Raw genomic sequence first — 13,383 nt, 5'->3', positions numbered from 1 at the left:
ATAGGTAAATTGTGTGTTACGGTGGTACTGTTATGTTTATTGCTTTTTTTCCAAATATTTTTCATTTCTGGTTGGTTGAATCTGTGGATACAGAACCAACAGGTGTGGAGGACTGACTGTACATAGTTTAATGGACCACAGAGATCTATTTGGCTTCTTGGATGTTTAGTCCCTGAGCATCAACTCTAATAATATTTATAAAGGCAGATATAAACAAGGTATGCGTGATTAGAAAAAGAGGGTGCTTCAAATGCTTAAAGCACAATTTCTAAAGTTATATCAATGGATGAAGATATCACTCAAGCTTTTGAAAGAGTTCACATCCTAGCAGTTTTTGTTTCACTTTGTGATATTTTTATTTTATTTACGTATTTATTTTTGGAACAGGGTCTCGCTCTGTCACTCAGGCTGGAGTGCAGTGGCGATGTCACGGCTCACTGCAGACTGGAACTCCTGAGCTCAAGGGATTCTCCTGCCTCAGTCACCCAAGTAGCTGGGACTACACCATGCAAGGCTATTTTCTAAATTTTTTATAGAGATGAGGTTTCAATGTGTTGTCCAGACTGGTTTCAGACTACTGGACTCAAGTGATCCTCCTCCCTTAGCCTCCCAAGTGTTAGGATTACAGGCATAAGCCATGGCACCTGGTCTACTTTTTTATTTTTTTAATTTTTATTTAATTTATTATTTATTTATTTTTGAGAGAGAGTCTCACGCTGTTGCCCAGGCTGGAGTGCAGTGGTGCAATCTCAGCTCACTACAACCACAGCCTCCCAGGTTCAAGTGGTTCTCCTGCCTCAGCCTCCCAAGTAGTTAGGACTACAGCGGTGCACCACCACGCCCCACTAATTTTTTGATATTTTTTGTAGAGACAGGGTTTCACCATGTGGCCCAGGCTGGTCTCAAACTCCTGAGCTCAGGTAATCAACCTGCCTCAGCCTCCCAAAGTGCTGGGATTACAGGCACGAGCCACTGTGCTCAGTCTAATTTTTGATATTTTTAAACAAGCATTAAGGCATGTACTTTTTAAAATTAAATATATACTCACCGTATTTTGAGATTTGGTCACACACCTTGAAATAACTATATATTCTCTAGGTCATCACAAAGCCTGACTTTGAAAATCACTACCTTGTATTCACTACCTTGTATATTTATGCAAAAATACACAGGGCATAATGGCTCCTTTAAACAACAACTAAACTGTTCATTCTACCCAACAAACAGTTTACTGGATAGAAACCATTTTTTAATAATTTTTGGGGTGAGGGAAAAAATTTTTTAGAAAAAAAAGAAATCCACGCAGTGATAACAGAAGCCCAGTAAGTTTATATTTAACTTTACAAAGCTTCCATTATTTGGGGTTAATGTAAACATAGCCACTTGACTCAAGACAACATAATTAATATGTCTGAATAGCACAATGATCAGTGTTGACTGTCATGTATTCACCTTCTCTAAGAGGCTGTTTATTTTCAAAATGACATTTCATTGCCTATGAAGATGCAAGCATCCTTATTGCTTTCATACATTTTGGTTTTAAATTTGTGATTTGCCACCCTGGGTGCAGTCATCTGCAGCCCAGATCAGAATATCCCTGTTTTTTTTTGTTTTTTTTTTTTGAAACAGTCTCGCTGGATTGCCTAGATTGGAGTGCAGTGGCGCAATCTTGGTTCACTACAACTTCTGGCAGCCAGATTCAAGCGATTCTTGTGCTTCAGCCTCCCGAGTAGCTGGGATTACAGGCATGCACCACCATGCTGGGTAATTTTTGTATTTTTAGTAGAGACAGGGTTTCACCATGTTGCCCAGGCTGGTCCCGAATTCCTGGCCTCAAGTGATCTGCCTGCCTCGGCCTCCCAAAGTGCTGGGATTACAAGCGTGAGCCATGGCGCCCGGCCCCAGAATATCTTACTTAAAAACATTATATGACATAAAAACCCCAGCCTCCCACCATAACCTACACATGTGTGCCAGTGAAAGAGTATAATCCATTCCAGATGCTTAAATCTATGATATTCCCTGTAGTCACGGGAAATGTGACATTGAACAGACCTGTTGCACCATGGATTCACATATTTAAAGTTTCTATGACATTTTAGAATGGTACAGCCTGGCAATATCTGCAGCTGCATATCACAGCATTTGACATAATTCTTTTATTGGCTTAAGTAATTCTCATGTGGAAAAAAAAAAGATTTAGATACTATCAGAGATAGATCAAGAGATCCATAGAAATTTCAAAAGCAAAATGAAATCCTACAACTATCAAAACAAGGAGAATATTTTCTCTCCTTTTTCTAAAGCAGACCAAACACAAAATTGACAAAAATCAATTTTAGAATGCTAATCTTTAAAAAAGCAGTGGAAACAACCTGACTGTCCATCAACTGATGAATGGATAAATAAAATGTACTATATCCATACAATGGATTATTATTCAGTAATAGGAAGTACTGGTATATGCTACAACATGGGTAAATCTTAAAAACATTGTGCTGAAAGAAAGAAGCAAGTCCCAGAAGACCACATCTTGTTTGATCCCATTTACGGGAAATGGTCAGAATAGGTGAATCCATCTAGAAGGCAAGTAGATTAGCCATTGCCTAGGGCTAAGGGTGGGTGGCAGACGGGGAGTGACTGCTAATAGGTACAGGGTTTCTTTTTGAAGTGATGAAAATGTGCTAAAATTATTAATAATCTATTAATTGTTAACTATTAATGATAATCTATTAATTGTGCATAATTAATAGATAATCTATTATGTATTATTAATAGATAATCTATTATGTATTATTAATAGATAATCTATTGATTATGTATTATTAATAGATAATCTATTGATTATGCATTATTAATAGATAATCTATTAATTATGCATTATTAATAATCTATTAATTATTAATTGTCAGTCAATTGTGGTGGCAGTTGCATAATTCTGAATATACTAAAAGCCATCAACTGGTACACTTTAAATGGGCAAATTATATGGTATGTGAATTATCTGTAAATAAAACCATTTCAAAAGAAAGGGAAATAGCTTAAAGGTGAAAGCTTTTCCTCCTGGAATGGCAAACACTTTCTCCATGGGCAGATATAGAAATGATCTGCCACAGCCCTAAAAAATAAAAATTTGCAAAGGGAAAGGAGGTTCCCTCGCAGAAATTTGCTGCAGATAACTCAAAATGAAGGCAGTTATCACTTCTATTATCTGTGTTTAAACAAGTGATTCTAGTAACCAGGAAGCAGTTATTGGAGCCTGAGTAGGATCTGGATAAAAAGCAGGAAGCCTAGTTAAATTTGAATCCTAGATGATGAATCAAATTTTACTATGTGTATGTTCCCAAATATTACATAAATAATAAATTAAATATTATAAAAGTATTGCACATTTGGGGACATGATTATATTGTACTAAAAAACTATGTATTATCTGTCTGAAATTAAAATTTATTTGGATTCTCTGTATTTTCTGTTGTTCTTAAATCTGGCGACCTAGGGCCTGCAATTATTAATTTTTAGAGATGTGGGAGCTCAGAGCAGTTGAACACAAAACCAAGGCAGGTCTAGGTAAGATTGGGAGAAATTTGTTTCGTACCCTAAATCGCCTATTTATAAAATAAATAAATAAATAAATAAATAAATATTTATTTGGTTCTTTATTTGCCCAGCATTATGCAAGACACTGGAGATACTACAGTAAGAAAGGTGGACTCCCAACTTAGAGTCTGGTAAAGACAGACAAGTGAAAACGCAGTAACAATAAAATGCAATAAATGATAGAAGATGAGAAGAAGGTAGCAACTGAATAGAAAAACTCGGAGAATCCTAGGTAAAGGAAAAAAGATGGGCAATGACTCAGAGATGAACAAGAACATGGCTAGTTCAAAGAATCAAAGTAATTTCATATGAAAAAATACAGCACGTACAGAATGAAGAAGGTATTATTTTAAAGAAGTATAGAGAAATCAGATCCTGGAGGGTTTTTTTTCTAATAGACTTCATTTTTCACAGCAGTTTTAGGTTCATAGCAAAATTAAGCAAAAAGTATAGAGAGTTCCCATTTATCCTCTGTCCCCAACACATGCACAGCTTCCCCACCTATCAACATCTCTCACCAGAGTGGTACATTTGTTACAATCGATGAACTTACATGAACAGATCATTATCACCTAAAGTCCACAGTTTATATCATGGTTCACTCTTGATATTGTATATTCTATAGGCTTGGACAAATTTATAATGGCACATACCCACCATTACAGCATATAGAGGAATTACATTGCCCTAAACACCCTCTGTGTTCCTACTCATCCCTCCCTCCCCTCTAAACCCTGGCAACCAGTGATCTTTTTACTGTCTCCACAGTTTTGTCTTTTCTAGAATGTCAGATAGTTGGAATCATACAGTATGTAGCCCTTTCAGATTGCCTTATTTCACTTAGTAATATGTTAAACATGTAAAGTTCCTCCATGTCTTTTCATGGCTTGATATCTCATTTCTTTTTAGTACTCAGTAATAGTCCATCATCTGGATGTACCTATGGAGGGTTTTCTTGATTTTGCAAGAGCCTCAAGCATTTGCTTCATCTACCTGTTGGATAATCTGGTTCTGCAGACAGAGGATGTTTAGCAGTACTGAATACTCAAGAAGACAATATAATGAAAACTTCAACATGCCCACTGGATTTAGACACAAAGATAACAGAAACTTGATAAGTTTAAGTAGAGAGATGGGTCAGAATCCAGATTGAAATTAGTGGTAGACTAAATAGGAGGTAGAACAGAGGCAAAGGAATGGAAATAATGAACATACACAACCCTTTCAAGGAACTGGCTCTAGAGAAAAGACGAGAGTTTTCAGCCTTAGAACTTATAGCTCTTTTTTTCAGCTTTATGAGGTAAAAGTGATGAATAAAAATTGTATATATTTGAGATATACAACATGATGTTTTGATATACGTATGTATTGTGAAATAATTACCATAATCAAGCTAATTAATATAAACATCACTGTATTAGTCTGTTTTCATACTGCTATAAAGAAATATCCGAGACTGGGTAATTTTTAAATTCACTCACTATCAGGAGAACAGCACGGGGGAAACTGCCCCCATGATCCAATCACCTCCCTCCCTTGACACATAGGAATTACAATTTGAGATGAGATTTGGGTGGGAACACAGAACCAAACCATATCAGTCACCTCACATAGTTATCATTTTTGTGTGTGTGGTAAGAACATTTAAGATCTAATGTCTTAGCAAATTTCAAGTATACAAAACAGTATTATTAACTATAGTCCCCATAGCTCTCCAGAACTTATTTATCCTGCATAACCACAGCTTTGTACCCTTTGACTAACATCCCCCCATTTTTCCCACCCCACCCAATCCCCAGCCCTTGCAGCCACCATTCTACTTTCTTCTGTGAGTTCAACTTTTTCAGATTCCACATATGAGTGAGGTCATGCAGTATTTGTCTTTCTGTGCCTGGCTTATTTCACTTAGCATAATGTCCTCCAGATTCATCTATGTTGTCACAAATGACACGAGTTCCATATTTTTTAAGTTTGAATAATATTCTATTGCATGTATACACCACGTTTTCTCTATCCATTCATCCTCGATGGGCACTTAGGTTGATTCCGTATTTTGGCTGTTGTGAATAATAATGCAATGAACATAAGGGTGTAAATATCTCATTGAGTTAGTGGTGTTATTTCCTTTGGATATACATCCAAAGGTGGGGTTTCTGAATCATATGACAGTTCTATTTTTATTTTTTTGGAGGAACTTTCATATTGTTTTTCATAATGTCCATATGCATTTACATTGCCACCAACAATACACAAGGGCTCCCTTTTCTCCACATCCTCACCAACATTTATCTTTTGCCTTTTTCATAATAAACATGATATCAGATGTGAGTTGATATCTCATTGTGGTTTTGGTTTGCATTTCTCTGATAGTTTGTGATATTGAGCATTTTTTTTCATATATCTCTTGGCCAATTGTATGTCTTCTTTTGAGAAATGTCTATTCAGGTTCTTTCCCCATTTTTTAATCAGGTTGTTTGTTACTATTGAATTGTTTGAGTTCTTAAAAGAGATTTTAATGGGACAATCTTGAGTGTGTTTACATGCTGATGGAGAGTTACTGAGGTCTGTAGAAAGTGCAAGAAGATGGTCTCTTGTGAAATAGGAAGGAAAAGTAACTGCCTGAACATAAAGGGGGAAATAGAGCAGCCAGAAATACAAGATGAGTGGTGAAGGAATGAGCTGCTGGACAGAATAGGGTAGTTGACTAGGAGATCACTGTGGCTAGGAAAGAAAGTAGGACAAAATATTAATGATATAGTGCTTCTTTTCACTGAGTAAGTATTCCTAAAGTAATAGGAAACCACTATTACACATACACACACCAATGATAGAAATATTTTTAACAACATTTTTGATGTATTATAAAAATTCAAATAAAGAGAACTTCATCTATATTAGAATAATCTGTCCTTCAATGCAGAATACTCCAGAATGAGAATCTAGAAAAAGCATCACTGCCACTCAACTCCTTAAAAATTCAGAGAATCAGCTTCAATTTACTAATCATCTCCAATTCCATTATCCACAGCTAGATGCTAGAAGCATTGATCTGAATAATCTAAAACAGCAGATATTCAAAAATGATTTAAATTAGGTCCTTAAAAACATTAAGTATTTACATTAAATTTACATTGTTAATTGGCCTCACTTATGCAAATATTAAAACTAGTTTAAATTCTCTGAGAAAATACTCAATGATATCAAGGATTAGAAAATTATTAGAATTTAGAGAGAATCCAGAGACTAACAGTTAGCAACAAGTGACAAAGAAAATGAATCCCCACAATGGTATTGAGACAAATTTCTTTTTTGTCTTTTTTTTTTTTTTCAGAATTAGGGAGCAAGGAGGGTCTTATCTTGCCAGGCTGGTCTCGAAATCCTGGGCTTAAGGAGACAAACTTCTAACAGAGAGGATTTTTTTTCCAATTACAGAAAAATAAATGAGCCCTAAATTTTCAGAACTAGAGCTGTTTTTGTTGTCAACAAGATCTTACTCCTACCTTGTGCTGAAACTTGACTTAAACTCCAAGTGCATTCCTTCCAACACCCAGACTTAGCTAAATTACTTCTCAGTAATAAACAGTTCCCCATGTGCATGCATTGAGTAAGATGCAGCCAGGACACATGGCCAGCTGTAATATGATTACACTCCTGTCACATCCTTCCTCTACTCACTCATTCACTCAGTCAATTTGTTCAATCTCAGTCATCATTCAAGTCCTGAGAGCTTACTGTGTGTCAGGGACGGAGTTAACTGCTAACATCACACAGAGCAATGACGGAGATGACCTAAGTAAATCACCAGTTAAAAACTATGGAATGTGATTTAGGACAGTTATATACTAAAAGGGAAAGTAGTGGACTGCTCACCTAAGTCTGGTGTTAACTTAGGAATACTTTCCAAGCAGATTTTTTTTTGTATTAATTCTGGAAGAATGAGTAAGAGTTAACCACATTGAGAAGGAAGAGGATCAGGAAGGATAATAAGAACAAGGGTTCACTTTGGACAAAGAGGTGAGAGATGTCATGATGGACACAAGAAAGGAGTTTCCTCTGGCTGAGAGTTACATCATCGGTTAGACCGTCGAGAGACTTGTATGCCAAGATAATGAAGTGGATCATATCCTAAAGGTTATGAGGATTTATTGATGGAAGACTTGTAATGACATGATAAGTTTTATATTTTAGACAATTGCTCTAGATGGATTGGAGAAATTTGGGGAAAATGTGAAGCAGATAAATAAGCCATGGAGTCTGATTAAGATAGAAGCTGTGGAACTGGAGGAGCTGAATATCAAGAAATATTGAAGGCGCAAGAAACACAAATTTGGAGATTGGTGAGTGGAGAGCAATGATGGGAAGGAATAGCAGTGGCTTACTCCTCTAATCCCAGAACTTTGGGAGGCCAAGGCGGAAGGATCACTTAAGCCCAGGAGTTCAAGACCAGCCTGGGCAAAATACTGATATCCCCGCCTCTAAATAATAATAATAATAATAATAATAATAATAATAATAATAATAAAATGCTATCTTTTTTGTCTGGGCACAGTGGCTCATGCCTGTAATCCCACCATTTCGGGAGGCTGAGGCAGGAGGAGTTGGAGACCGGCCTGGGCAACATAGGGAGCCCTCATTTCTACTAAAAATAAAAATAAATTAGCTGGGCATGGTGGCATGCACCTGTAGTCCCAGCTATTCGGGAGGCTGAGGTGGGAGTATCACTTGAGCCCAGGAGGCGGAGGCTGCAGTGAGTCATGATAGCACCACTGCACTCCAGCCGAGGTGACAGAGCAAGACCCTGTATCAAAATAAGTAAATAAATAAATTTTAGTTTGAACACGTAATGAATGTTGGCATTACCTCTCACTGTTAGAGACTATAGCCAGAAGAAAGGATTAGAGCAGAAGACAATGAGTTCTTATGTGGCCATGCTAAGAGATATTTTCATAGAGGTCATCACAAAGTGAATTAAATGGGTCTGTCGCTCAGGAGACAGATCAAAGCCGGAGATATTCACTGGGAGTCATGATAATATAAGCGGGTGCAGATAAAGGCATAGCCCACAGGGAGTGAAACAAACAGGAAAAAACAGAGAAAAGGGAAACAAAAACAAAACAAAGACCTGTACATATTATACCAACTAAACGATAGTAAGTGTTTTACTTGGTGGGGCTGAAAGGGGTAAGGCTAAGGTAGAATTCAACCTTTCTTTATCCCTATCAATTCACCCTGGTTATTCCACTCAAAATAATTTTTAAATGTTTTATTATTTTGTCTTGATGAATGTTTCTTATTCCTTAATTGTAAGTAAATATTAGTTTTCAAAAATAGCTCCTAAGGGAGCTAAATTAATACATTTGCTTCTTTTCTTTAATTTCAAGAACCTGAATCAATCTACAGATCATCTAATATTTACATGATATTATATTCATTGACACTCATTGACAGAGGAGAATGAAGTATAATATTGTAGAACACCTTATGGTACATCACAAATAAATTACTACAGATTCCTCATATTTCTGGAAGCATATGCCTATGTGATGTGACTTTTCCTCCCAAAAAGCGAGAGAATCTTTACCCCCTTTCTTGAATTTTAGGGACTTTTTTTGTTTTGGTTTTTTACCTGGTTTGGTCAAAGATGCAAATGATGCAGGCAGAGACTTGACAAGGGCTGTATACTGGAGCTGACACTCTTGCTGCTGGGAAATCTTCCACCACCATATGAACAAGCCCAGGTTAGCCTGCTGGAGAATGAGACCATGTGGGACAAAAATGAGCCATCTCAGATTAAAGGCCCTAGATCTAACCAATCTTCCATCCAAAAGACTTGCAAATGAAATCATCCTAGACTATCCAGGCAAAGTTTGAGCTGCCAGCTGATTATACATATTAACAAAACTGCCTCAGAAGAGAAGAGCTACCCAACTGAGCCAGAAAGTTGTCATCAAATTAAATGATTATTATTTTAAGTCAAAGTTTTTGGATGATTTGTTATGCAACAATAAGTAACTAGTGTCACCACCTTCTAGAATTAAATAAGAAATCATTTAATATATCTGATATATGAAGAGAACCTCACAGCAGGCAAACTTTACCTCTTCTGTGACTTTATTCAGAAAAACATACTACACTTAAGCATGTTTTAGAGTGAACAGACATATATTAAATCATAACAATTAAGTATCTTGATTTTCAATCACAGTTAACAGCATGGATTAATTCTGAGTAGAGCAAGCAGCTCTAATGAGTTTTCACCCTGAAGCTACACATCTTTAAACTTGGTAATTGTAATGAAGGCACATAATGAGATTTTTTTAAATCCAAATAGCACACTGATACTTATTACTGATCTTTTATTTTTGCTAATAAAATGTTTTAGATGTCCTAAAAACTATTTTGAGAAGGATGCCACAGAAGTTTCTCAAAAAACCTAGGATGAAAATATTTCATAAAAGAATTAACATCGCCACAAAAAATTCAACAGGATTCTTCTAGGATACCAATCTCACAAGTTAAAACTAGTTTTCATAGGATAATTACAGACAAAGATTATGCATTATTCATCTTTGTATTGCCTATAATCCCTCCAGTTTAGGAGGCTCTTGATATATATTTGTTGAATGAGTGAATGAATGCATTATTGAGTGAGTGAATGATTAATGGGCCAAATGCCTTGTTTCAGGCTTTATTATATGTGGTTGTTATACTTCAGGAGATGTGATTTGACCCATGAGATAACTGACTTGATATAATTAATGAGTCATTTCATAACAAGGTTCTACTGGTATTGTACTCATAAATGAAACCATGCTAATGACTCAGAAAGATTCATCTCAACTAAGAGATCCCTCTGTGCAAGTTAAATTTGTCAGTTTCTTCCCAGTATCTAAAATGGATTGTATTCTTCTTTCAAAAGAACAAAATCAGCTGATCTAACTTCCACATAATTTATAAGTTGTGTGTATAGTTATAGACATAGATTGCATAAAATATACATTTATCTTTATATAGAGAGATAACACTACTGGTGGCGATTATTATCTGAGTGAACAGGTGTGGCTGAAAAAACCTTTGCCTGACCAACTGTTCTTTCCACACTATACACATATAAAGAGTATTCTATGGTTGGCAGCTGTAGCCATATTTGCAGAGCCCACAGCTATTTGTAACTGCACTATTTAAAATAATACTCTACCCATTACCATTATTCATAAATAGCTATACTTCTAACTAATGCAAGTAAACCTGTTCTGCCTATTTTCACTTGGAATTCCGGAATTACACTGAATCATATGAAGTTTCACTTTGTGAGCTCTTTATAGTTTTTCTTCTGCTCACTATTTTTGCTTGCCATCCTTTACTTAGCACACAACTTTATGAGAATCCTATTGTCATACATTCTCTACACCTGCCCAGTCTCAAAGCCACGTGCTTCAGTAAGAAAATACACACACTAGCTAATTTAGGCCCTCACTGTCTGACTTACCTATTTAAAGTTAAATATCACTCACAAGGGGATGTAATAGAACTTTTCAAGAAATAATTTGTTCATATATTTACTGGCTATTTATTGAAGCACCAGGCACTGTTCTAGGTGCTGGGAATATAGCAATACACACAGTCACTGCCACAGTGGAACTTTGTTGTTCCATGTTGCATGTTTCTTTTTTCACTTCAGAGCAGGGATAGCATCTCTGCCTTAATATCACCTAGACCACTGTTTTGCACCTAGTAAGTGTTTAACAAATGCTGATAGACAGGTCAGCATTCTGGAAACCCTCAGTTTATGCTGGACTTCTGATTGAGTCCATTCCCACTCCTGCTTGCTGGATCTCTTGGATCTCCACATGACCTACATAACAAAAATCATGATTGCTTTCAGCTCTCTATTGCCAATCAAAATAACTGGCTACATTGCTTTCTTTCTGCAAGCTGGAATATGATTTTGCTCTTCCTAGACTTATGACAGTCCTGTGGTCCCATGTTTATTCTGCCAAGCTTTTAATATGTTTCATTAGCATCTTTCCTGAGTGCCCTAAATGTATTCTAGGAGTGCAGGTACAGGATCACAGCATGGATTTTAGGAGGCTTGTCTGTGGCGTGACACACTGCCTTGTGCTCACTCTCTCCATGTGCTTTTCAAACACCAATATTCATCAGCACACCACATCAGCTAGAGGCAAGACACCAAAAAAGATGAGTAGTAAACACAGTTGTTCATTTGCCTACTTTCTGGGAATGAACATCAAGCATCAAGCATCTTAGAGATTTGTTGGTCAGTTGGTTATTCCCAAGACTATATTTTAGGAATCCCAAAGAGAGCTACTGATAGATTCCTACCACAAAAGTTCTTTGACAGATTCTACCTAATCAACTTCATATTTCTTGCTCAGTATAAATTCTCCCACAAAAGGTCTTCCTGGTTTTATAAATTTGGATTCAAAAAGGTTAAATATTATATTATCCAAGTTTCATTTCCCCTTAGATTTTTATAAATACCACATAATTGCCAGCCTTCACCCTGTGTATAATCTAAGACAAAGTTGAAAGAGAGGGGGAGAAAACTCTAAAATGTACTTATAAGCAATACATATACTTCTGGAGAACTAGGAACTGGGATTGTGTAAATTGCTTTGCATCATGGTCTGGACAGCAGACTATACATGCATATATTTGTTAAAAATTACCTAAGTATAATTTCTATCCCTCAAGGCTCAAACCATAGAACAATAAAAACCAAGTGCTTATTTCATGCCTCCTAGGTTCACAGCAGTATGCTAATTCCTGTGAAAAGTCACTCCCCTTGCCAAGGATCCCTAAAACTTTTATGAAGCAATAAGACCAAATAATAAAATGAAAATATGAAAGGGCCAATAATAAAATGTTATCTTATACTAGTTTAGCAAAATCACAAATATCATTTAAAAGCCAGTCAATGGCTAATTGAATGGCAACACTAATTAGTGCTGAAGAAACCCAGAGACAAAAGTATTCTGAGAAGTCCAGGTGCTTCACTCAAAAGCAAGTACTCTCAGAAAATGGACCAGAAGTACACAGGTGGACCCAGGCTCAAGGCCTTGTAGTTGGGCGAGGCAGGAATTAGCTTGAAAGTGATGGCTTGTCAGGGATGGATAGACATTTGTCACACTTCCTTGGCTGTCCAGGAGCTTTCTAATCCTTCCTATGTTGGAGAATTGTTGCCTCCCCAAAGCAGAAGCTAAAAAATTGCTTTCCCAGCTTCTCTTGGAACTCATGACCTGGGCCTCTCCAATGCACTGACGTGAGACATGAGTTCAGAAGTAGATGAGGTGAATGAGAAAGTGCAGTGTTGAGTTGATGCCAGCAAGGGCAGCAAGGACAGTCAGTGCCAGAGGCTGCCGTGACAGTAGTCCGAGCTCTAGTATCCTCTGAAAACTTCTCAGCCTCTATATTTGGCAGCAAGCTGTCTAGTACAGTAGTGCCACACTGGAATTTGAAGATTGTTCCTAGCTGTAAGTAAGCAAGTTTAATTCTGTGGTTACTGTAGAGACTTTATTATTTTAAACATAATTTTTAGAGATAGGGTCTCATTCTGTCACCAGGCTGGAGTGCAGTGTTGTGACCATAGCTGACTGCAGCCTCAACTCCTGGATTACAGGCATGTGCCACACCTGGCTATTTTTTTTTAAGGTTGTTTTTTGGAGACAGGGTCTCCCTATGTTTCACAGGCTGGTTGTGAACTTCTTTTTTTTCTTTTTTTGAGATGGAGTTTCACTCTTGTAGCCCAGGCTGGAGTGCAGT

At 36.8% G+C, this 13,383-nt stretch overlaps 1 protein-coding gene across 1 annotated transcript in view; it reads right to left on the bottom strand.

The window, feature by feature from the left end:
• Positions 1–13,383, bottom strand: part of LOC117980150 (proline-rich protein 36-like) — a 578,765-nt gene that overhangs the window by 471,343 nt on the left and 94,039 nt on the right. The window contains exon 5 of the mRNA XM_055112148.1: positions 9,227–9,347. Within this exon, the coding sequence (XP_054968123.1) occupies positions 9,236–9,347 (112 nt within the window). The 3' untranslated portion in view covers positions 9,227–9,235. The remainder of the gene's footprint in view (positions 1–9,226; positions 9,348–13,383) is intronic.

The sequence above is a fragment of the Pan paniscus genome, chromosome 3 (assembly GCF_029289425.2).
Source record: "Pan paniscus chromosome 3, NHGRI_mPanPan1-v2.0_pri, whole genome shotgun sequence".
NCBI lineage: Eukaryota > Metazoa > Chordata > Mammalia > Primates > Hominidae > Pan > Pan paniscus.
Note: the sequence above shows the minus strand (reverse complement) of the source record. Positions and strands in the feature narration are given on the sequence as shown.